At 47.1% G+C, this 25,009-nt stretch overlaps 1 protein-coding gene across 1 annotated transcript in view; it reads left to right on the top strand.

Moving 5' to 3' along the window:
- Positions 1–24,582, top strand: part of B4GALT1 (UDP-Gal:betaGlcNAc beta 1,4- galactosyltransferase, polypeptide 1) — a 46,763-nt gene extending 22,181 nt beyond the window's left edge. The window contains exons 2-6 of the mRNA XM_004677718.2: positions 4,491–4,726; positions 16,958–17,145; positions 19,463–19,585; positions 21,444–21,548; positions 21,790–24,582. Of these exons, the coding sequence (XP_004677775.1) occupies positions 4,491–4,726; positions 16,958–17,145; positions 19,463–19,585; positions 21,444–21,548; positions 21,790–21,922 (785 nt within the window). The 3' untranslated portion in view covers positions 21,923–24,582. The remainder of the gene's footprint in view (positions 1–4,490; positions 4,727–16,957; positions 17,146–19,462; positions 19,586–21,443; positions 21,549–21,789) is intronic.
- Positions 24,583–25,009: the final 427 nt, after the last annotated feature.

Here is a 25,009-nt window from a genome sequence, read left to right as displayed (position 1 = left end):
ATAAATCTTTATATATATATATCCAAAGGTATAAAGGAAAATAAAAGTTGATATTTCTGGCACTGTTTAAACTTTGGTGAGTTTAGATTTTAAAATTCAATGAGAAATGGCTATCATAGGGAAGCCCCTGCTGGTGACTGTCTCATGTTCTTCTGTGAAGTTTTCTCATGGTTCATTGGAATCTCTTTGTTGCTTTCATCAGTGACAGAGAAGTGGGAAGAAAGGCGGTGTGCCCTGCACTCGGCTAAGATTTGTTGGTGTTCTCTGTGACCATGGTAGCCATTTATACTCACTGCTGTGTGTGCTGTGTTCTTAGAGAGGAGGAGCTGAGAAGCCCAATTCAGGCAACTGTTTTTCTGCAAAGCTTTCCTTGACTCTGGCCCCAGAGTTAACTTCCTTCCTTCATGTTGTATCAGCTGTTATCACCACTGCTGCTCTCACCCCTGTTGTTTGCTTTGCTGATGCCCTCTTGCCAAGGACAGAGACCTACTCTTAACACAGCACTACTCCACTGTTACATGCCTGGTACCAATAGGCTTGTAGTGTGTGCTAGCCAGGTACACATTTTAATGCATGTGGTACTCTGTGTACATAACGGAAAAGTAGAAAGAGGAAGAACCAACCTTGTGAGGTTCAAAAAGGTTTCCTAAGGGAGGTGATGATTGAACCAAGACCAGGTAGCTGTTGGGTTGGGGATTACGAAGTCCTTGGGGAACTCTGGAAAGCTGCTTTTTCCTGGTAGGTGGGAGAGAAGTTTTGGGATGAGCCCTGTGTAGCAGATGATGCTTTTGATTTCTAGTCTAAGGGGCCTTGGGGACAGTGTTTTGGCGCCACTGTAAACAGTTGTCATTCCCAAGTCTGGAGCATTGGTAGCACCTGGCTCAGTTTCTGGCATGTAGCTGGCCTTTGGAAGGTGGGTACAGAGAAAAAAAGGCCTCCTAAGCGAGTCTGTGAAATAATTCTGTGATGGTGGGGGCGCGGTAGGAAGTTTGAAAGGGGGCTGTGCCATGTGCTAACCATGAGACCCGGCCAAGAGAAATATTCAAGCACTCCAACTTTTAGAATCATAAAGCTCTGGGCCCTGCCTAGTTCCATAGTTACCATATGTTTGAATTTCACTGGCTGGGAAAATTTCAAAAGAAACTCAGGGGCTGACCCATGACTGCCAAATGATTTTTATAAAATTAAAAGTATAGGACCCTCCCTGGTGGAACAGTGGGTTAAAGCACAGCACTAAGAAGCGAAAGTCACTTCAGCATGAGTTCGATCCTCGCCCCAGAGGTGACCCACATGGGTCAGGAGACCTCTCCTGACCCTCCCACTGCTCCCCTCAGCAGTGTACTTCATCCATCAGCCTGTTCTGCTCCCCACTCTGTCTCTGGTGAAGCCTCTCACCGCCCCTGCACCTCTGGCCTGTACCCCAGTTCTGTATGCATAAATAAATAAATCTTTTTAAAAAGACAACTAAAAGTATAAAAATCAGTCCAGCATCAAAATCCACCATGGTCATTTCATTAAAAAAAAAAAAAAGGACATTACAACATTCCTAGAGTAAGAAGCACTTAATCTCAGAAGAAAGGGCATTCAGATACATTGATGACCTTTAGCTTAATGAAGAAAGTTGTCTACTGTCTTGTCCCAGGCTGGTGAAACACTGTGACAAAGCAGCATCAGGGCAGGAATTGTGTCCTGAAACACTGGCTGGACTGTTGGGAAGCAGGAACTAGATGTTCCAGCCTACTTAAACAAGGCTAGAGGACCGAACAGGCATTTCAGTTAGCGTGAAAGTGAGGCGTGGAATCTGTGCTGGGTTGGCTCTAGATTAGCAGAGGTTTTGATGGGAGGGCACGTGTGTGTTTGAGTTTGCTGTGCCGGGCAAGGGAAGCGGTGGAATCTGTCTGAGTTGAGCTCACACATTGAAGTTATTGAGCGACTTACACGCAAGGCCATGACCTGGACTCCCAGCCGAGAGGCCCACGTGGCGGGGCTTTAGCTGGGGGAGCCGAGGACAGGCTCACATCTGCTCATCTGCTTACGTAACCCTGCTTCCCAGCTCCCAGAGCCAAGAAAACACACAAGCCGGCCCAGCGGGGCCGAGGGCCTGTGGTAGCACGCGCCGTGTGCCGCACAGCAAGGGAGCCCTGGCTCAGCCTGAGGACTGTCAGGGAGCCCTCAGCCCTCTGCTTCCTTCCTTCACCTCCCTCTGAGGCCCTGGGCAGTGACTCTGAGACCTGGTAGCAGGGCTGCGTGGTTCTGAATAGAGCTGCTCACTGCTCTGGAGTCTGAATCTCCGGATTTTCTCTCTGGGCCAGAACCAGGCATGCAGTGGAGGGTGGCCCCTGCAGCATGGCAGGAGGGAGCAGGGTAGGTACTCCAGGAGGCCTCCTAGCTGGCACTGAACCCAAGAAGGTAATTTGACTCCAGGTGTGAAGCTGCCACTGACTACCCACCTGTTCAATCACTTGTATAAACTGCAAAGTTCTCAGAGAAGCTGCAAAGAGAGAAGGCGAGGAGAGAATTGCTAGATTGGGCAAGTAGGGTTGGAGGCATGCTATGAGAGGGGCACAGAGGAGCAGAGAGTGAGAAGAGGCAGTTTGATGATAAAGCTCTGCTGTTGGCCAGCCATAAGCCAGGCGATTCTCACTTAGGTTCTGCCACATACAAGGAGCAGAGAGCTCCTTGAAGTCGAGAACTGTCTTGTCCATCCTGTCCCTTCCTCTCAGTACCCCATCTTCAGACTAGGCACACAACTTGGCACCACAGCAGGTTCCCAGTAAGTATTGAGTAAAACAAATTCGAAGTGGCCTTCACACATACTGAAGGAAAAGTTTGCATAAACAGATAATTTAGAGAACACTGGTGGCCCAACGGGCTAGGATGCAGCACTGCAAGCTGGACACAGCCGCTTCAGTGCGAGTTCGAGTCCCAGCCAGCCCCGGAGGCCTTCTTTCGCAGTTTTTTGTTTTTTTTTTTGTGGATAGTTTGCTTTATAGTGAAGCTGGTTACATCAGAGCAATAGCTCCTGAAGCCTCCTAACAAATTGGTCCTGTGCCCACATCAGTTGAAAATGGTGGGCTAAATATAGTGAAGTGGGGGGCGGGGAGAGCTCTAGATTATACACCTTCTCAGAGTCTCTGGAGTATATACCTCATGACATTCCAGAAGCAGAATTTAGGGTGCAGGTTTCTGCCCAAATTTGGCTCTTCCATTGAACATTGCACCAGGATTCGTGTTCTTCCTGGAACCCACCTTGAGAAAGGCTGGCCTTCAGAAAGCACTGAGGATCTGGGTTGGAGAGTTGACCCTGTCCCCCATTCTTTGTGTGCCATGGCCAGTCATCTTGCTCCTGCCTCACTGTGGCATGAGAGGCAGCCCCAGCCTTTGAGAAGTGCAGCCCTCTTTTGGCACCGCCTGCTTCTACCCAGGAGATAAGGATAACCACGTCTGCCTCTATCTCTTCCCCTTTCCCTTTTTTTCTACTCTGAACCTACACTCACTCAGTATCAACTGTCTATAGGTCTCACCAGCCTTCCTCTATGCCAGGAGCTGTCTTACTTATTTCTGTCCCCATAATCTGGAGCAATATTCTTCCAGGCAACAAATTTGGAGTTAATCCTTGGTCCCTACTTCATGCCCCTCGTTATCACTGCATACTCGCCTTTTACTAAGCATTCATCTTTGGTGCTCTTCCCAGCTGTTTCTTCACTCTTTCCATCTCCTCTGGGGTCTCATGCTCTCCAGTCCTACCATCAAGTCCCTTCCTGGGACTTTTGAATATGGACTCTCAGGCCCCTCCCCTAGAGAGTCTGACTTGACTGACCTTGGGAACAACCTAAGTCATTAGAGAGGAGCCGGCTGGGAGCAGGACCTCAGAGCATTCCCTGCTACCTTCGTATTGAAGGCTGCTCAACTGACCTCCCCAACACACACACACACACACACACACACACACACACACACACACACGGCTAGGCTGGGAGGGAAGCTGTGCAAAGTCCACACAACTGTGAGGAGGCAGAGCTAAGATTTCTAGGTAGTGCTTTCTCGTGCTTTCTCATTCATTTGGTTCTTAAAACAGTCTGTCATGGAGTCTGAGCAGGAACTAATCCTTAGGATTTACCCCTTATTTATTTATTTATTTTCTACACCATAAACATATATATATATATATATATAAAACATCATTCTTCATTTGGATTTACCCCCCTTTTTATGTTTCGGTTGAGAAACCGAATCTGAATGGTGTCTGGGCAGGTAAGTGCTCCATAGAGTGAGTCTCAGTTTGCCTGGCTCTGAGGGATTTCCTGGGGCGGTTGGTCATACTAATGCTGGACACCACACCTAGTACTGGACATGAGTGCCTTTTCCATGACCACACTGCCTCCCAGGAGGAGGCATGTCCTGCAGCTGCAGCCTCACCATCTGACAGTATGGAGCCCAAGTCCGGCTAACTTGGGCCTGCTAACTTCTCCTTTCCTCTACCTCTCTAGTCGGTCCCATGCCAATCGATTTTAATATAAAAGTGGACCTGACGCTTGTGGAGAAACAGAACCCGCAAGTGAAGGTGGGCGGCCGCTACAGCCCCAAGGACTGCAAATCTCCTCACAAGGTGGCCATCATTATTCCATTTCGCAATCGGCAGGAGCATCTCAAGTACTGGCTTTATTACTTGCACCCAATCCTGCAGCGGCAACAGTTAGACTATGGCATCTACGTTATCAACCAGGTGAGGTCTGGGAAGAGGGAGGGAGGGGTAGGGAAATAGAATGTGTGTAAATATGGGTGAAGGAAAGGAAGTAATTTCCTACTCATTGGTGGGTTTCAACCCTGATGACGCCACTCATTATCTAATAGTTCATAAACCTAAATGTTATACAATCTGCTTAGTTGTTCACAGCTATCAACTCTTATAGGTAGGGTGTTTTATTTTCTTTTGAAGACACCTCCCAAAAAAACAGAGAGAAAAATCCCAATCCTGACTTCTTCCCACCCCCTCCAAAAAAAAGCACTGATTATATCCTGCTTTGGGGTATCAGAATGTTTTGCTTTTTAAACATAAAAGCATTCATTTAACTGTCAGATTTTCAGGCAGCTGAAGTTTCCCAGTCTAACTCCATCCTCTGAGACTCCTGCAGGAGACAGCACCCATGGGTTAGGCCTGAATGCCAGCCCCCAGCAAATGTCTGGGGGAAGTCTGACCTGTCCTCTAAGTACTATTGTGAGCTGGGCTGGTCTGAGAAGAGAGAGCTTCTCACTGCATTATTAAAGCAACGGCAGTGATCGTGGTGTATGTCAGGTTTAATGCTGCTTAGTGAACTGATGTTGAAAACATGTCAGCCTTTATCACCACAAGCTGGAGAATCAGATTGATTTAGGGGGAAGCATTTGTTTTTGAAAAAACTTATTTCAGTAGGTTATTTGAAATAGCTTATTCTAGTCTGTCTGAGAAGCATTGATTGCTTTTTCAAGAGCATAACTTTGATGTTTCAACTTTGTCTTGAATACTTAAATTCCTGTCTTTAAACTTTAATTTCCTGGTGCAGTAATAATCCTAATTTATCTGTAAACTAAGTTGCACTGAAAGTTATCTGAGGAGACAGTTTGCCCATTTCTAAAGGACCCATTTCATCACCAGATAAACTCTGTGTTTGCTCGAGGTAATGAGATTGTTGGTAGTTGACAGCTTCCATCCAAGTTGCATGCTTTCCCTTGGACCAGAAGGAGACCAGAAATGGCAGCAGTTCTTTGGACTGCTGCAGCACAGTACTGTGCCAGCTGCTGCAAAGAGATTCTAAAAAATGTAAGGTTCCAGTTCTACCTGTTCTGAAGTTTCCATCCCCACTTAAGCAACTGGGACCCTAAAAGGGTCTCACTAACATTTTGTTAGCAAACTCACATGGCATGTGAATGGATGATGGTTACTAAAAGCTTTGGAAGCTCAGCAGAAGAGGGTATGGTAGAACTGTTCTAAAGGCTAGAAAAACACATGGGCCTTCTCAGTGGGAGCCAGTGAACCCAGACTTCGAGGCAGAAAGGAGCCTTGTCTGGGCCTGGAGATTGAGGTGATCCCTGGGGTAGGAAGGCAGTAGAAATTATGGGACAAGGGTCAGGGGCTGAGTCTATTAGACAAGAAAGAACAGAACAGCCCTATTCTGGGGGAACTGAGCTCAAAGTGGGAGAATATGTTGCAGGCAAACCACTCCAGGTTATTTGAGTCCTTTGACCAAGTAAGCATAGACCAGGACCATAAGAAAATCTGCTAGAGGGCCTCCCTGGGGGGAAAAGGGGTTGAGTCTCAGCTCTGAAGCTGTCCATAGCCACTGCAGCATGACTTCTATCCCAGGCCAAAGAGGTGACCCACATGGTGCAGCAGACCTCGCCTGACCTGCCTGCTGTTCCCCTCAGCAGTCTATTTCACTACATCTGCCTGTTCTGCTCCCTACTCTGTCTGGTGAATCCCCTTACACCACACCTCTGGCTTGTACCCCAGTTCTTGTATGTATAAATAAACAAATATTTTTTTAAAAAAAGAAAGAAAATCTACTAGCTAGACAGCCTAAGAGTTGTAGGTCATCTCAAGAATATTGGGGCATATAAGAGAGAGCTGGTCAATGTGCTGTAGAATCCAGGTCACCGAACCTAACCAATATTGTTTAAATTCAGCCATTGTTTAAAGCTGGCGAACACACATTGATCATAGAAAGATTCAGGAGCCTGTTAATAAAGCAGTGGCAGTGAGCACCTGGAAGAGGCAGCCACGGTCTCCAGGAGCCAGCAGGGATTACTAAGAACACATCATGCCGGCTGCTTCTTCTTTCTCTCTTTGACTGTGCTTCATTCGTATTTGAGTGAGAAGCTGCAGACACAGTGCTATCAGATCTCATTCATTACAGCATCTAATGGTCTCCCACAAGCCTGCCTGACCAGAAAACAACAGTGGTCTAGGTGGCATGTCAACTAGATTAAAATATATAATTGGGTAAGGAGGCTATAAGAGTTACTGATGATGCTGAGTTTTTTTAATTTAGGTGACTGTGGCCAAGGAAGAATGGAGAGCAAGATGCTCCTATATAGATATATTACAGGTGAATGGAGACTTCCCTGGTCAATTATAAAGTCTAAACAAATAGCAGGGTGAAATCTAGCCACCATCTTAAATTCCTACGCCATGATTTATCTAAACAGCCAGCATCTTCCCACCCCTATTTTCAAACAAAAGATTTCCAAAGCTGGTGTTTCCATATTCCAGCTTTATGCTGCTGCCTGCCCAGTCTGAGCTCCTGCCCAGTCCAAGCTGGCAGAACAGCTAAGCCAGCGAGCTCGTACCGTGGCACCACTGTGCTGGTTGGCACCGGACACTGCCTTTCGGGGCTTTGTCCCAAAGTGTGCCTTTCAAAGTGGCCAAATGTACTTTGGCACTGCCAAATGCCCTTGAGGAGTGCCAGTCTGGACAAAGTGAGGCGGGTCTCACTCCAGCAGTGCCTTCAGGTGTTGCTGGCATCTCTGCCTCCAGGAGACCCAGCACACTGTGGTTCCAGCTTATCTAGAGGGAGAACTTTTCCAGGAACCATCTTAAACAATGAATACTCTGAGAATCACTCTGGGGGAAACAGGCAGCCACCCCCACCTCCACTGTTTCCCTAGGATACTGAGATCTTCCCCCCACTCCCCTCCCAGCCCCCATTCTCCCTCCCACTCTCCTGCTCAGCAACCTTGGGCTTGAGTGTTTTGGACCTTGAGTTTCCTCATGGGTGGTGGGAAGCCAAGATTTTTGGGTCTTGTCTGCCTCACAGAGCTGTGAAGCAGCAAACTCTCAGTGAATATCAACTGTTCCTGCTGTGATTTGCGTGTCCTCCTCCCCAGTCCCCATCCTTCCTTCCTGTTTCCTCTGTCCAGGATATAGGTGGCACATTCGTTGCTACTCCCCTTGCCTCTTGCTTCACCCCTAGTCAGTAACAGCATTGAAACCCTCCCTCCCGTTTGTGTGGCCTCTGTGGAGTCAGTTTAGTGGCTGCAAATGACAGACATCCAACAGGGACCATGTCCAGCCTATCAGCTTCTCCGGGTTACAGTTATGTCTTGTGAGCTTTCATAGGCTTTTGTGGCTCCAACCCTTGTCCACAGTAAGCTATTAACCACCCCCTTTGGGGTTTAGGCCCCGTAACAACTAACATCTCACAGTAAGTGAGGTATAATGAGGAAAGTTTACTTGTTGAGACAGAGAAGAACAATCATTTTTGTTGTCCAGGTCCCCATCCCTTCCTTTGGCCCTAGCCCACCAGTATTTGAGGTTCTCATTAGAGTTGTGGCATACCAGGGTGCTGATATGAGCCACAGATGTCCTACCTGACACCTGGCACTGGGCTTTGCTGCCAAGGTGCCTATCAAGATACCATAGGAGATAGGGGTGCTTGCTGCACTTCCTCATGCTGTAATCCGGAAAGGAACCTATAAAACCACCGAGGTGACGGGAGGGTCTATTGCCATCTGGCAGCACCGGCCCTAAATAAAAATGCAGAATGCTGTGGGATTAACGATCATAAAAGTTACCAAATGGTCTAGGAATGCAAACCCAGCTGGCTAGGTGGGTTTGTAATTGTCATGGCAATGCTTTGGTGCCCATTTCTAGCACCCAGGACTAGAACCTCCAATTCTCTTTGTATCCCCTCGGCACCTCTGCACTCAGGCAGCTGCCTGAGCTCTTTCTGTCGTGACTGTGCTGTGCCCTTTCCTGAGCCCTTAGTATGTCCGCATTGCCCATGGGCAAGGTGTGAGGGTCTTAAAGGTCTGAAGTTGACATTCTAGGCCCTCTAAGGTGCCGACCTGCCTCCAGCCGCCGCCTCAGGCCTCCCTCACATCCTCTCTGCCACAGCCACACTAGCTTCGCCCAGGCACACACTATGCGCCCTCCCAGCGCCTTGGCTTAGGCCATCCTGGTGCCACGCTTGCCTTTTTGTCCTCCCCTACTCACTCTCTGACTTCTCAACTTCATTAGCTCTGTGAATCCCTGGGGGAGAAGAGCTGACTTCCCAGTTTCACCTCGCACTTTCTGGGTGACTTCTGCATCTTCCTGGCTGCAGGGCTCTGTGCAGGGCAGTGCTGCCAGGCTGGTTCCCTCTGTGCCATTTTACTTCCCTTCAGAAGTGAAGCCTCCCTTCTTACCAGGCCAGATCGTGACTCTTATGAACCTGCACACGCTCCTCCTAGGAGTAGCTCCCATAATACTGTTCCTTGCTGTCCAGAGCAAGCTTCCTGGGACACAGCCCTCAAGGTGGCTTCCCTGTTCCAGGGACAGTGCAGAGAGCCATTACTTAATATTAATAATGAAACTTCATTATGGTGCTTAGGACTGAACATCTTTCATAATACCACTTTGAATTTTGACCCTCAATGAGACAAATAGGTATTGTCATTGTTGCTGCTGAGGGAAGACTTGTGAAGGTAAGTAGCTGTTCACGTCCCATGATGGCTGGTGGGGGAGCTGGGATTTGACAGAGGTCACCTGAGTTATAAGGAACACCTCACCTTGCTGTGTTTGTTCCCGTGAACACTCCACTTCCCTCGCTGGGTAACAGCGCAGAGCCACTTGTTAAGACTGTAAGTCAAGGGGGCTGTGGGGAGTTTGCAGCTTTGAAGGAATAACCTCTGAATCCCCTGGAGGCTTGTTGTGCCAACAGGTAAACCCAGGCCTGAAAGGTTAGGGGAGGGAGCACAGAGAGGAGACCCAGCTCTGCTTGAGGAGTCTTTGGCTTTAGAATTTCCTCCCTTTTGACACGTGTGCCCTTGTGAGGTGGTTGTGAGCTGCTGTGTGAGACGAAGTGTGACAGGTGTGGAAACAGGGCTTTGCATCTCCTAGGAGAGAAAGTATCTGTTACCACACCTCAGCCACCTCTCTCTTTCCTTGTGTCAGGCAGCTGTTTCCTGAATGAGACCCAGAAGGACTGGGGTGAAGCAGAGTCCACCCCACTATAGGAGATAGCTACCTGGGCCTGAGGCCCTGACTGCTTTGGTTTATTTTGGTTTATCTTGATCACCTCGTCTTTGTTGCCCTCTCCATCCCAGCCCTCCATTTCCTCGAGCTGTCAGCAGCAGATGGATGTGTGCAGGCATGAGGCTTGGGAGGGGTAGGTGAGTCCTGCCCCTCTCCTCTGGGCACTTGGGCTCCTGGAGCCTGGGGCCTGGCACATGCCTGTCCTGCTGTTTGTGTACTGCCCTGGTGGGTGGTTGCCTCCTTCACCAACCTCCTGCTGTGTCTGAGGTGCTCTCTGTTCCTTTGGGGAATGCGTGGAAGCACAGGATTTGTGAATCACTTCCCTGAATATTGTTCTGTGAACTGCTGTCTTCTCAGCTCACCTTGATTTCATGATGGGAAATGACAGCTTATTTGGAATTGCCTTTGCAAAACAAGTCATCAGAATGGGCCCCTTTTCCTTTGCAGCCTGGACACTTGCCTCTCTTCCTTACCCCCTCTTCTTTGCCTCCATCCTCTTCTTTTTTCTTTTTCTTTTTCTTTTTTTTCCCTTCTCATGGGGGCCCTTTGCCTTTACTTGTTAATTCTGTTTATAGCAAAGCAAGCTGAAGGAAGAGCTCCTCTCTGTGATCTGCTTCTTACTCTCCACCTACCTCCTCTTCTGTACCCTCCACCTCCTAGAGAGAGAGAGAGAGAGAGAGAAAGGAGTGCCGACCTAACTACTGCTGTGACTGCTGCCGCTGCCGCCACCACCGCTGCCACCCTGGTAATGTCCACATGCCCCAAATCAAACCCAGAACTCAGGTCCTGCTGATCAGGGCAAAGCTGTAATATGATCCTGTGAGTGTGCAATCCCCAGGGGCTCCCAGCCAGGCCATAGTCTCTGTGGGCTTGCTAAGAAATGCCAAGGTCGTTGAAGCCAGCCCTCTGTGCCAAGGCCAAGGAAGTTTGGGCTTCATGAAATTATGCCTTAGCCAAGCTCATGCTGTTTGTTTGTACACTTTTGTATCCTGCGTTTTCCTTCAATTCTGTCATCTGCATCTTCCCATGTTATTCCATAGTCTGTGTAATCATCACTTCCCGCGCCTTCCTAGTCATTGAGCCTGTAGTTCAACCATAATTAACTTAGCCATTCCTCCACGAGAAGGCATTTAGATAATTTCCATTTCCTCACCTAGTGTAAATAATACTGTAATGAACATCTTTGTGTCTAGAGCTTCTTCCGTGTTTGCTTCTTCCACATTTAGTTATCGTTTCCCCATGCCAGATTTTCAGGTATAGGATCATGGTTTTAGAAACAGTTTAAATATTTTTAGGGTTCTTAGTACAAGTGGTAAAATTGCTTTCTAAAAGGGAAACCTTTATTTCCTAAAGTGCTTTTCTATAGAAAGTCAGTGTCTGAGGCCCAGGAAGAGATGCAGACCTCCTTCTGTGGTGTGCTAGAGATGGATTCATAAAGCTCTTTTCAGTGTTCACCTCACCCAGAATCCCTGCTGGGTTGTTGTGTTAGCTCAGTTCTCTCTGGCAACAACTTGTAGTTCCTGACATAAATCCTAGTCCAGCAAGGGCCAAGTCCATGCTCACTCTTGTGAGCCATGACTTTCGCAAAAAGAATCTTCCCTTCAACCCCCTGATCCTGAGAGGCATGTTTCCTTCACTCACTGGGTAAAGATCTTAAGTCAGAGCCAAGATTTGTTTAGGGCCCCATCCCAGCTCAGGGTAACCATATTATTATGGTTAAAAACCAGAGGCCTAACTACTGTGAAGTCATGAGTGAGTGGATATTAGCCCCTTTGCAAAATCAGCATTTGTGTCATCCTAGGCCTTTCCCAGCAGTGTTCTGGGGGTCATCTCCCAGCCAGCTCATCTACCAGCCCAAGGTCCTGAGGGTCAGTCCTGCCAGAAGACTCCTCAGCCAGATCTTCCTTGGCTTCCCTACTACCCACTTGGACTAGGCCTTTCTTCTGGGTGTTTCAGGGGTAACAGACAACACGCATCAGCATATATGTCCACTGACTGCAGACCTGCCTCTGGGTTTCTGGAGTTGAGAGCCTGGAGGTATCAGAGGGTATGTGAGAATGCTTTGTGATAGGTCAGGGCATTTGTGCAGGAGCAACAGTTTATTCCATCATAGATTTCTCTGAGAGTCTTGGCTTCGAGTTGGTATTTCCAGTGTCCTAGCTGATAGATCTTTTGGTGGAGGAAAGGCAGATACAGTCAGTCCCCAAGCCACCATGGTCTGGGGACATGTCTTCAGGTAAACACACATAGCTTGGCATCCAGGTAAGGCCACATGATTGGACAGACCTTCCAGAGACTATTGGATCTTGGGCAAGCCAACAGTGGCTTTCTGTGGCTGTTCATCAGTCCCATAAGTCAGGGGAAAGCCACTCTTGGCTTAAGCACAGTCAAGATTTGTATGGGGGTTGGTCCTGCCCTGAAAGCTTCACGAAGGCTACATGGAAGCCCAGTGCTTGCGCACAGAGAGCAAGTGAGGCATGAAGCAGGGAGTGGAGTGTTTGCCTTTGCTCTTGGGGAAGGCAGTCTTTATGTGTCCACCATGATTGCTCGTCTCCAGTGTCTCGCCCAAGAACCATGCTGTTGCCAGCTGTTGCCAGACTGGTCTCCTTGCCTTTGCTTGGGGAGAGAAGCATACCCACTCTTGACATGCAAAGCATAATCCTTTTTTAAAACTCAGATTTTATCTTCAAAGATAACGCCTGGATATTTTAGCAGAGGACCAGCCTCCCTCTCCCCACCATGATTTGCTCTAATTCCTCCTTAGTAGTTTATTCTGGCTTCCACATTCTGTCCTTCTTACAGTTCTTTGAATGTTCTTTTCCTCACAGCCTGTATAAATGCTGCTCTCGTTCTCAGGAATATTCGTCTCCTGCCTCCCTGCTAAACTTATCTTAACTTCTTAGCAGCCTTCTCTGAACCCTGAGGACTGGGTCCACTGTCTTCACCCCCACTTCTCCATATGTTCGTGTAACTGCCCTCTCTTCCCTTTCCTGGTAACGGCTCACCCTAAAGCACCCATTGCTACATTAGAATTGCCTGTTTAACTCTGAAAGTAGGACCTGTCTTTTCCTTCTCTGCAGCCCTACCATCAAGCTTAAGTACTTACTCCTTAGATGAATGTGTGGGAAAGGGAGGAACAGACCCTCTGCTCCTTTCCTGTCTCTGGGACTGGCTTGTTCTTTTTTCAGTGATGGCATTACTAAGGTATAATTATGTAAGATACAGCAAGATAGAATGGAACACACCCGTCACCTATTAAAAATATATTCAGTGACTTTTAGTATACTCGAAAGTTGTGTAGTCCGTCCATGTTGCTGCATGTATCTGTACTCATTCCTTTTTATCACTGTACAAGAGTCCACTGATAGTTACCACACATTTTATTTATACATTTACTAGTAAGTGGACAGTTGGATTCTTTCTTCTTTTTAGCTATTGTGAATAGCATTGGCATACATAGTATAAAAGCTTTTGTGTAGACATATGTTTTCATTTCTCTTGGATATATATGTAGGAGTAGAACTGCTGGGTCATATGACAATACTGTATCTTGTTTTCCATGATAACTGCACCCTTTCTGAAACAAAAATGTAAAAGAATTCCATTTTCAGTGAACATTACTATTTACTCTCTCCTAGCTGTCGTGTAATTGTGAGCACTAGAAAAAGATTTTAATAGCCTTGGAGAGCTGTCTAACACATAAGACATTCCTCCCTGATACCCAGATCTACCCAGAGGAGCAGGGCTTGTTGTATAAAGTGTCTGATGGTCACGCCTTCCTTTCCTCTCCTCTGAGGGAACTTGGCCATCAGCCTGTGCCACCTCCCCACTTCTCCTCACTCTATCCCAGGCTGACATGCCTGCTTCAGCCCAGGCTCCTATTCTCTCTGGACTGGTCAGTGTTGGCTCTGCTTGACTGACTTGATCTGCCACAGTCAGAATTACTTGCACAACCAGGAAAGGCTTCTCTGTTACCTTTGGCCAGAGAAGCAGAATTGGGAGGAATCTGCACACAGTACTGGAGGAGTCTCTCCAGATTGGATCGCTGGGGGATATCTCAAAAGGTCTGACTGTTGCAAGATGGGTGAAAAGACCAATCCTATAATAACAGTGGCCAGTATTTATTCCTAGCCGATACATGTGCCCGGCAATGCCTTTTCTTGCATTGTCTGACTTAATGCAACCCACTGTTGTCCTCCCCATGACCAAATGGGGAAACTGAGGCTTAGAGGTATGATTTTCCCAAAGTCACATAGCTAATAAACGAAGAAGCTTTCATTTCCGGGACAAAAAGCCACTACCTGTGTCTGTCACAACTATAATTTGCCTAGGCCAGACAGTAAGTGCTGAGTGAATGAAGGAAAAGATTAACTGGATGAAGCTGCCCAGTGAACAGGACCAGGAATTGGGGCTGCTGTCAACTGTGAGGGATGGTGGACTAGCGTGTTACCTAAAGAAGCCTAGAATTGACTTTTCTATAATCCCAGAGGAGGAAGAGGAAGACTCGCATTTTTCTCATCTACCATTTTCCTCATCCGGTGTTCCTAGTAGGCTCTAGTAACACCTGCAGAAATGTACCCTGCCTCTCATATCTCCCAGGGACACACAGTGGGGGCAGGCTGGGAGGAAGATGGAAGGAGTGATAGGTAGTTGGTGTTATTTTGCAAAACTGCCTAACTAGTCCTAAGTGTGGGCCAGAAACGAGAGTGCCATACAGAGCTGTTACTGAGGAGCTGTTGCATCACACCTGGTGAGGGGGTTGAATCAGGCTTCTCTTCCATGTTTCTTGGAGTTTGTCTCTGGAAGTGCCCATCCATGGTTCCAAATTTCCATTTCCCGAGAGAAGGAAACTACTGAGTGTAGCCTTAGTCAGCTGTTCATGTGCTTCCATCAAACACTTGTGGCCTGGAGGCCAGGGCCCCTGGTTCAGATATGGCCTTCATGAACCCTGGCTCTGTTACTGAGGAGGATCCCTGGGTAGGCGCCCACCTTCTCATACAGGTGTGACAGGCTTTGGTGAGACACTACCCTTTCACTTGTTAGGCATGTGGCCAAAGGGACTGAATGGTGTTTGAAATAGTCAGACAAAAGTAGTACTTTAAGGGTCTTCATGGGGCTGAAGGAGCAAAATGGAAAGTGCCTGGTGTGGGTCTCTTTCCCCATGACCAAAAAGTAGAGGTTGTGAAGCAGATCTGGCTTGGGGTGCAGGTCAGTAGAAGATTGTTGAGGGGATTGAGTGACATGCTGTACATGTAAAGCACTAATCCTGCACCTGGTGTGTCGTGTCCTCCCAGTGACTATTGGCACTGCACTGGTACATTTCTAATGCCAACAGCTTCATGAAGTGTTCACATGCCTCCAGACTTAACACAGAACTAGCTGAAGGCAGAATTCAAAGTGACTCTTAACTGGTGGGACAGCCACCTTGCGTGGATAGAAAGCTCACTCATGGGCTCAAGAAAGGAGCTTTTGTGTAAATGTTTCTTTAATTCATTTAATGTTCTCTTGGTTGACTTGACTTTCTGGCATTTCTTGGCTTTGTTTTCCAAGTCACTCACCCAAGGCTGGGCGGCTGTGATTCAGTGGTGCATGTTCTCTCTACTCACCCAGTAGCCTCCTGGAGTGCAGCTGTAAGCCCATTCTTAGGGATGTGAAGAGAGGATGCTAGGCAACCCACTTTTCAGATTGGGTAGAAATTTCAGGTGCTTACGGGGTACATTTGCCCCCAAGCTAAAAGGGCCCTGATGCTGGAAAAGAGCATTAACTGACATCTCCAGAGGTTGGGCTGCTGTCCCAGGCTTGTCCCACACATGACTTAGTTTCTTCATCGGTGGGAGGATTCCAGTTAGCTTGAGAGTTGTGAATGTAAGGTGACTGTGTCCGCGTTGTTACTGTCTTTACTAACTTGAGGCCCTGGTTAGTAAGAACAGAGATGCATGACCTTGAGGTTGAGGACGGGGAATTGACTAGAGCTCCCAAAAAGGATTGCCCTCTATCATTGTATGTTGACATTCATTCATTCGCCTGTCCGTCCATCCATCTATCCATCCATCTGTCCATCAATCCATTGGTCCATTATTTATTGAGTAGCTCTTATTTCATGCCAGGCAGTGTTAAGATACTAGGTCACTAAAGAGTAAAAAACAATTTCAGCCTTCATTGAGCTTACAGTTTATTGGGGAAGACTGAAAACAAGTAAGATAAATAAATAAAATGTAAAGTACCTTTGCACCAGTAGGCCTGGTGTTTCTGGACCCAGAGGGGGGCAGCCTGAAATGGTGTTTTCCTCCCTCTCATCACCAAATATCTGTCATGGCATATATCATACAGCTTCCCCCTATGCAGTGGGCACCACAAGGATAGAGAACCCATTGAGTTGGGTTTCCCATACTTCTCTCATGTCTCATTTGGGGAGAGACATCTGGTAGGCATACGGTGTGTGATAATCAACCATAGGCAGTTCGATAAAGAGGGGAGAAGTATAAAGTCCTATAGGCATCAATTTCCTGAGTCTCTTTCCTGGAATCAGTCTACATGTATTACATAAAAAAATAACCTGTTTTTTAAATGTCCTTTCACCTAACAATGCTATCTGGAAGATCATTTCCTTCTAGAGCTTCCTTATTTTTAAAAACAACTCTCGTCTACTGTATGCACGTACCATGATTTATTTAACCAGTTCCCTAATGATCCTTATGTCATTGTTTGCAATCTTTTGCTTTGATGAACTCTCCATGGTGAGCAGCACTGTTCTTATGTTATTAACACATTTCCTGCAGGAAAATTCCTAGAAGAGGGATTGCCGACTCAGGGCCAAGCACTTGGTATTCACTTGTAAAGTGAGGGCAGCAGTTTGAGGCCCAAGCGTGCACTGATGACCACATGTGGTGGACAAGTCTCCAGTCTCTGCCATCTGCTCAAAGGTTCTTATGGCACCTGACACCACTTCTTTTGTTTCTGTGCCAGGCTGGAGACGTCAAGTTCAATCGTGCTAAGCTCCTCAACGTTGGCTTTCAGGAGTCTTTGAAGGACTATGACTACAACTGCTTCGTGTTTAGTGATGTGGACCTCATTCCCATGGATGACCACAACACCTATAGGTGTTTTCCACAGCCACGGCACATTTCTGTTGCAATGGACAAGTTTGGATTTAGGTAAGGGATGTTCACCAGAGTCTGCAGAAAACCTGTTGCTCACTGGCTGGCGGCTAGGAGATGCAGCTTCTTGGGGTAGCGTGCCTCCTTGGGCTTTGAGGGAGAATGCCTCCTCTGAGAACTTCCTGTTAAACCCAAAGGCAGTTACTGTTTGAGGAGCAAAGTATACCTGTACTCTGCCTGCCCAGACAGGAGTGTTTTTATTGCCTGGGAAGGTTCTTCTGGAATCCTTTCCCCCTAGTATCCTGGGGCCTGGGTGCTTTAGCAGGTCTCTCCTGGCATTTTAAGAAGGAACTTGGTTCAGTTTCCCAGCAGTAAAGAGTTTGAGCTGCTTTAAAGGAAGCCTATATAGTCCACCAAATGCTCCCTGGTGAGGAGGCAACTGCTGCCAGTTCCCAGGCGGAATCAATCCAAAGCATATTGGTATAGGTAGAAAATTGTCTCATAGTCCATTTATTTTATTTTAAAGAATAAATGTGCATTTTGTTTTGTAATTTGCCCATGTTTATATTAACCAAAAATTGTTCTAAATCACCTGTCAGTTGAATAGCCTGACCTTCTCTCCTGCTCTAAGTCAACCCAGAGCCCCACAAAGTGGTGCTGCGCCTGCTCTGGGCACTGGGCTCCCCTGCCATAGGCCAACTCTACAGTGAGACCCTGTGCCAACCAGCCATCCCTTGGTGTAGATATGGTGGGGATTTCCAGGAAGTTATTTCACCTTCTTTCATATTAATTTTATTCTCATAAACCATTCTATCTTCCCTACTTAGGAGCATGGGGGTTGTGAGGTGATTACAGAATTGCTATGAATTCCTTCCCCGAGATCAAAGGTATTCAGGCCCTAAACTTGTTATCTTAAAAGAGGAAAAAAACATAATTCTAAGCATCACTCTTCGCTTTCCTGTCTTCCCTTTCTCCTGCCTCCTCCATCTGTGCATCTTCTCTGAGATACACAGGCTTATACCCCAAACCCTCTCAGTTCCTCCCTGGAAGCATGGCGGTGATCACCTAATTCTTTACCACAGCACCTTATCAGTTTTTCCCCAAACCAGTCAGGCTTGGGAAGTGAGGCAGCTGTTACTAAACAAAGCATCAGAGACAGCAAATCCAAGTCTTGTCAACGCAGCATGTACTTCCCATTGGAGTGGCTAAGTATAAAAACACTGATTATCAGAAAACCTTTTGACCTGGTCACCACTGGTTCACAGCCTCCCATTAACAAGTGGAGATTATAGTGTGAGGTAAACCAAAAAGTGGTTGACTTGGCATCCTAGCAATGTCACTTAATTATGAGTAGACTACCTTCGATTCATTAAAGCAGTCCCCCAGGGATCTTTGCTTGTGGGTTCTTGCAAGTCAGAATTCCTGAATAAATTTGAAAATAATAATTGCACCTTTTGCCCCCATATGTTCTGCCTGGTTTGGCTGGCTGTCCCCTCAAAATCTGAGTTAGAGTTTTCGTTAAATTGTGTGATAGGTTTTGGCTTCCAGTAAGAGCCTGATTGTGGTTTGGCTGTACACAGGGTCGTCACAAACCACATTCCTTAAAAGACCCACAGGCAGGCTTTTCTTTACCGGACCTCTGGGTATGTCCTGATTCTTAACATTTCTCATTAATGCTTACTTTGCATCCCTCTGGAGTCCACAGTTTATAACTGGTGAACTATTGAAATATGAAGAGGTTTGGAATGATGGCAGCCCAGAAGCCTGCTGCTTGAAATGTGTCAAAAGAAATTCAAGATAGAACGTACATTTTGCTAAGTCAGGATATGGTGGGGATTTCCAGGAAGTTATTTTAGCATATTTTCAGATATGTAACCTGACTGTTGGAGTCCATGTTCAACCCAGTACTTTTAGGAGAAATGAAAGCTAGAGTGGCAGAGGAACTGGGGAGCGGGGGGGGGACATGATAGGGAGGCTCTAGACAGTCTTGAGTCCAGGACCGCTTGTGAAGGCTGACTAGGCAGGAATGAGTGAGAACAGGAAGCAGGTTCATGAGGAGTGCACGAAAGCTGTCATGGACTGATTTTCTAGATAACCACAGAAGCAACACTGTATTCTTAGAATGATGAAGAATGCCTTTTGATATCATTTGTGTTCTTGAATATCATCTGAGTCTACTATGAAAACAAAACCAACTTAAAGGAAACTCTCACAAATTAAAAAAATCCCAATGACTTGGAATGCCAATGAATTAAATTCCAATTAATTAATTCCAGCTAATCACCAATTTAAAAGTCCCAGAGAATAACAATTACTGTGGAAGAGCTTCACACTAATCATTGACTCCCACGTGTGTGTGTGTTTTTTTCCCCAGCCTACCTTATGTTCAGTATTTTGGAGGCGTCTCTGCTCTAAGCAAACAGCAGTTTCTCACCATCAATGGATTTCCTAATAATTATTGGGGCTGGGGAGGTGAAGACGATGACATTTTTAACAGGTAATGGTCACAATTTAGATCTTATTCTTCCCTGTCTCCCTTCACATCGGTTTTTCAATAAGTGTTTGGTTATTGTGCCAGGATTGACCCTGGGGGATGGGGAAGGAAGGGTATAGTGTCCACTTTGCCCAAATTCCTAGATGTGACCTGCTACCTGGTCTTTATGATTTTTGCATTAGCCTTGGAGAGTGAAGTGAGAACCACGTGAAGGGTGAGTCTACTTGGATATGCCACCCAACCCCTTTAGTAGTGAGGGAATAAACGTGTGTCCTTTGCAAAAGCTCAGCTTCTCATTGTGGATCTGTGTGAGTATAGAACCAAGTTTCTTTGGGCAGGAGCCTAAGTATTTTTGACATACACAAAAGAGGTCAACAGCCATCACTCCATGACCTACGCACCCACCTACACCCTGGGGCTTCTTGGAAGCCAGTAAACTTTTATCACGTACCTGTCTCTGCAAAAGGTCAAAAGTCATCTGTCAGTGGCATGTGAATCCACACTTGGCCTAGCTCTCCCTAGTAGTGGAGGACTTAGTCCTGCCAGCTGTAGGTAAGAAGCAACTTCTCTTTCTGGGAGCCCATCTGAACTCATCTCTGGGTTTGCCATCAGAATACACGCTGGTGCCGTCCTCAGTGGAAATACATGAATTTGATCAGTTAATAGGAGAAGTCTGTCAAGTCATGCAAGGTGTAATAGGAGTAGTCCCCAAGTCATGCAAGGTGAACTTTGTATGAGAACGTGACATAAACCCGAATCTTTAATAAAGGCCTTGAAGAAAACTTCAGGTTTAGAATATGAAGGCTGGTTATCAGGCATGCACTTATTGGGTGTCTTCTGCATGCAGAGCACTGTGCCAAGTAGACCCAATGGGGAGGACACCAAAGACTTAAAAGACACTGGGCCCAGCTAAAAATAAACTTGCCTTCATAGCACACACCTGGGTAGAGCCTGAGTGTGCAGGATGGTGTTCAGGACTGATGTGACGCCATAGGCCTGAGTGGTCAGAAAGGCCGGGGACAGGGAGTACTGAGGGTGGAGGCCTTGCAAAGGTAGAGGGACTCTAGAAGGATTAATGGTTTTCTCAAAAGCTGAAGGACCCAGCTCTTACTGTGCACCTGCTGATCTTCATGCGCAGAGTACTACACAAGGCCCAGACCAGCCAGTCCTGCTTCTCAACTCACTTGAGTTTTCCTCCTGTCATGCTTTGCCCCCAGCCCTACCCCAGCCCTACCCAGAACCTTCTACCCACTCCCTGTTGGCTCTAGTCTTGTTCCCTGATCTCCATTCTTAGATTGCTTATCAGGGGACTCCTTTATCAAAAGCCTTTGGGAAATCCCACATGCTGTATTCCATTCAGACGCTGACATTGTTCTTTGGGACGCTAAGAGCTCTGAGAAGGCTTCCACAATTTAGTCTTTATACTTCTTTCTAGCCTCAGCTCTCACCACTTCCTGTCCCAAACCCTTTCTACCAGTCTTCCTGCAGCCACTGTGCTTGCTCTCACCTCCCTGCCTTGGCCACTCAGAATGCTCTGGCAGACACCAGTGCATTGGCTCTGCCTGGTCCTCTCTCCTACAGTCCCACTCCCCCCCCCCCATCCTGGCACTGTTCTAATACCTGCACTGTAAGTTCTAAGAGGGCAGACACCCCCAGAGGCTGGCATGTAACAGTCACCAATACTAGAGGACCTCGGACAGCGGGGAGGTATGAGTTTTAGGCAGGGCCACGCCGGGCTGGGGTAGGGCCATATGAGCACAGTGAGCAGGATGGCATTTGGGGCACTGGTCTTGCAGCTGGGGCTGTCGGACCAAGGCTGTGGCAGCACTGTGATGATGATGTACCCCTTTACTCTTCGCAGATTAGTTTTTAAAGGCATGTCTATATCTCGCCCAAATGCTGTTGTCGGGAAGTGTCGGATGATCCGTCACTCAAGGGACAAGAAAAATGAACCCAATCCTCAAAGGTGCGTTTTATGTTTCTTTCTAGTCCTTCTTCCCCTTCTAATGTGGGGTAGGCTTCAGGAGTGAGGCTCTGGAAATGGTTCTGTGCCTCCAGGGAAAGGGAGGTTTCAGCTGATGAGGTGAGGATAGAGTAGAAGGGGGTGGGGAGGTGGGGAACGACGAAGTATCAGGGTTCAGTGTTTTTTCCCCCTAAGATTTTTGACTTGACATCAACCCCTTGCCCCCCTTTTTTTTCCTGTGTAGGTTTGACCGAATTGCACACACGAAGGAGACAATGTTCTCTGATGGTTTGAACTCACTCACCTACAAAGTGTTGGACAAAGAGAGGCACCCATTGTATACCAAGATCACAGTGGATGTCGGGTCACCCAGCTAGCACCTTGGAAGAATAATAAGAAACCTGAAAATGACCAGGACTTCTGCTGTGTTCTGCCAATCTGCTGGGCTGGTCCCTCTCATCTTTACCAGTGTGAGTGATAGGCCCCTTCACTCACCATGCAGAAGCCTTGCCAGATGACCAGAGTGGGCGATCCACCCCCAGCTTGGCTGAGCATGTGACATCCTAGCTCTACAAGGTGTTTGTAAGTGTAGAAGCTGTCAGCCTTTGGGGCACCCCTGGCATGTACACAGTGTCAGCCCAAAGAGTCAGATCTGGGCACAGCCCAAATCCTTGTGACTGTGGGACTCATTCTCCATGATAAACTGATAATTTGTTGTAACATAAGAATTTTGCTTTAAATTGTGGTATTATTACTTTATGAAAAATTGGAAAGTGCTGCTGAAGTTGAACCAATGTGATTTTTTTTGGTTATCACATTTTAACAGGAAAACACAAGATCTCAACCATTCTCATTTTATGCCCTCACCCCCCACCTTCAGTGCTATGCCACTGTTACAATCACTTGTGTGTGTGTGTGTGTGTGTGTGAATTTTTTAAGCAAGTGAATTTTAAACTTGAGCCTTGGATCTTTTTGCCTGCTCAAAAGTATGAGTTCCAAGGCAACTTTAGCCATCAAAGCAAAAGCCTCGAGTGTTCTCACATTCAGTGGCCTTTCTCCAGATTGTCTGATTTCTGAATGTAAAGACTTTTTTAAAATAGCAGTTTGTAGTATTTTAAAGAGAGATCAAATCAGGTTCTAATTCTGATCTAGCTTGATTGTGTGTTGATCCAGACTTGTGTAGCTGTTTAGTGTCATCATGGCAGTTTCTTTTCTGAGCATGCTATGTAAACTTGAACTTACTATGTATTTTTATTGTGATGTTTTAAATATGGGGAGGGGATTGAACATTTTTTAGGGGAAAAATAATGTATGTTGTAGTGGCCACAAATGGGCCTCTAATATAGCTGACAGGCCAGGTTTTGTGAAGAGTACATCATCACCTTTGCCTCCTCAATGAGGGCAAAGCCTGGCCAGCACTATCCTGTCGGACCTCGGGGTGGGGGCAGAAGCCTGCTGGGCAGAGCTCTCCACCTTCCCCCACCCACCCCAGTGGGCAGGGAAGAAACTCCACCTGCACCCACCTGGACCTCCTATTAGGGACATGGAGTTGTGGCAGCAGTCAAGTTGTTTACCAGCCCCTTACCCTGGAGACCACCTCTCTGGGGGGCGCTGCTGGCCACACTGCCTGGCCCACCTTGCATGACCAATTCTTCCTTCCTCCTCCCCCTTCTTGTTCTTTTGCTTCTAGCAAGTTCCCTAAAACTTGCCTGTGACACTCAGGGTCAAACAGACTATTCATTATCCAGCATGAATGTGCCTTTTAATTAGAGGTGTAGAAAGAAATTCATCAGGACTCACCCATGCTCCCCCCGTGACACTCTGGTGCCTGAAGCTTCCCATTTCCTCTCAGGTTTTTAGCAGGTTTCCCTCTCCAGGGAGGCTGACCCAAGGGGTCATCTTCCCCAAACCATCTTTGCCAGGAAGGGTACTGCCTGTGGTGAGATGCCCAAGGCAATTCCTACCGCTAAGCACCCTTGCAGGTCCAGCCTAGGGTAAGGGCATAAGACTCGGCTGAGTAATTCTGACCTTCCAGCTGTGGCATCCTGGACCCCCCACCACTGACCTTGGCACAGAGGCTGACCTGGCGCCTGGCCCAGTCTTACCGGTGCCTTTATCGCTTTGAGCATCTTAGATGCTAACTTGGTTCTTTTTCCAGAAGCCTTTCTATTAGTTAAGAATTATTTTTACACTGCAGAAGCAGCTGGGCTATACAGAGAGTATTCCTTTGGTCAATACCATCCCCCCACCCCTGCCTTAAAACTATGTTAGTGAAGTTCAGAGTGGCTGCATGGTGAGGGAGTTTTGGGAAATGTAAAGAACGAAGGGCCCTCTTTCCTTCCCTGCATCCTGACTTCTCCAAAGTGCCTTATGAGAGAGGAGACAAAAACCCTGGGTGGTAACTTGTTATTTTATTGTTGAAACTTTTTTTCTTGCTTGTTTTCCTGTTACATTTTCCTCTATGTTCAGTTGGAATAGTCAATCATATGGCTTATTTCCAGGAGAATCCGTCTCACCTTTTCCCCATTTGCTGACCTTCCATTGCCCTTGAGAGTGGGAGAGGGCCCAGGCTGTGCCTGGACACTTGCCTACTTCCTCAAGTGCTGTCAGTTCTGTAATTTCCTCCCCGGAGAGTTCAGGGCCGAGGGTTCAGGAAGCATTTCTTTCACCTGGAAGTCATCACCGTGAAGTTGTCACGTGCTGTGCCTTTCTCTGTTTCTCTCCTGTTGCTAGTGACCCTGTGAAGTGGCCTTTGGGAAGGACCAGAGGGCAGAGGTGGTACCTTGGAGGAAATGCTGGTGCTGGCCCTAAGCCTGGACAGGCCCTCCTGTTGACCTCAGGGCTGGATGTGGGACGCCCCACACAGCCACGCCTTCATCTTTCCTGTCCTATACACCTGTCGTGCTGTATATTTTCATTTCCTGTGTATACAGATATGTGTATTTACCATTGTTCTGGGGAGGGAGAATGTCTGATCTTGGTGTTCAAAACAAAACTGTATTTTTGCCTTTAAAATCCAAATATAACATGAATAAATGAACCCTATCTTTGTAACTGCAGGTGATTTATTTTCTGATTTAAGGGGCAGGTGGGCACCTATGGAGGATGAGTAGATCCTCCCAGGTGGAATGTTTGCTGCTGGTGACAGATGGATGTTTTGAGAGGAGGGGTGGGGAGATGTTGAGGAAATGAGAAGCTGACTGAATTCTAGGGGTTACCAAATCTTTGCCACACACCCAAGCTCCCCTCCTCTTGGTTCTAGAAGTTGGGGGTGTGGACATTCCTAGGTTCTGGTTTCTTCTTAGGACTTGGAACTTGCTCTATTAGAAAGGAAATGAGGTTTGTCTGGCAGAGCTGATGATGCTAGACATGCCCCATTTCCTTTGCTGGCAGAGTCTCCAGGCAGAGAACGTGGCTGCTGCCTTTTGTGGACTCTTAAGACCTAGGCGTGGGCTGTGAGGTAT

The sequence above is a fragment of the Condylura cristata genome, unplaced genomic scaffold (assembly GCF_000260355.1).
Source record: "Condylura cristata isolate star-nosed mole 26May11 unplaced genomic scaffold, ConCri1.0 scaffold00006, whole genome shotgun sequence".
Lineage (NCBI taxonomy): Eukaryota > Metazoa > Chordata > Mammalia > Eulipotyphla > Talpidae > Condylura > Condylura cristata.
Note: the sequence above shows the minus strand (reverse complement) of the source record. Positions and strands in the feature narration are given on the sequence as shown.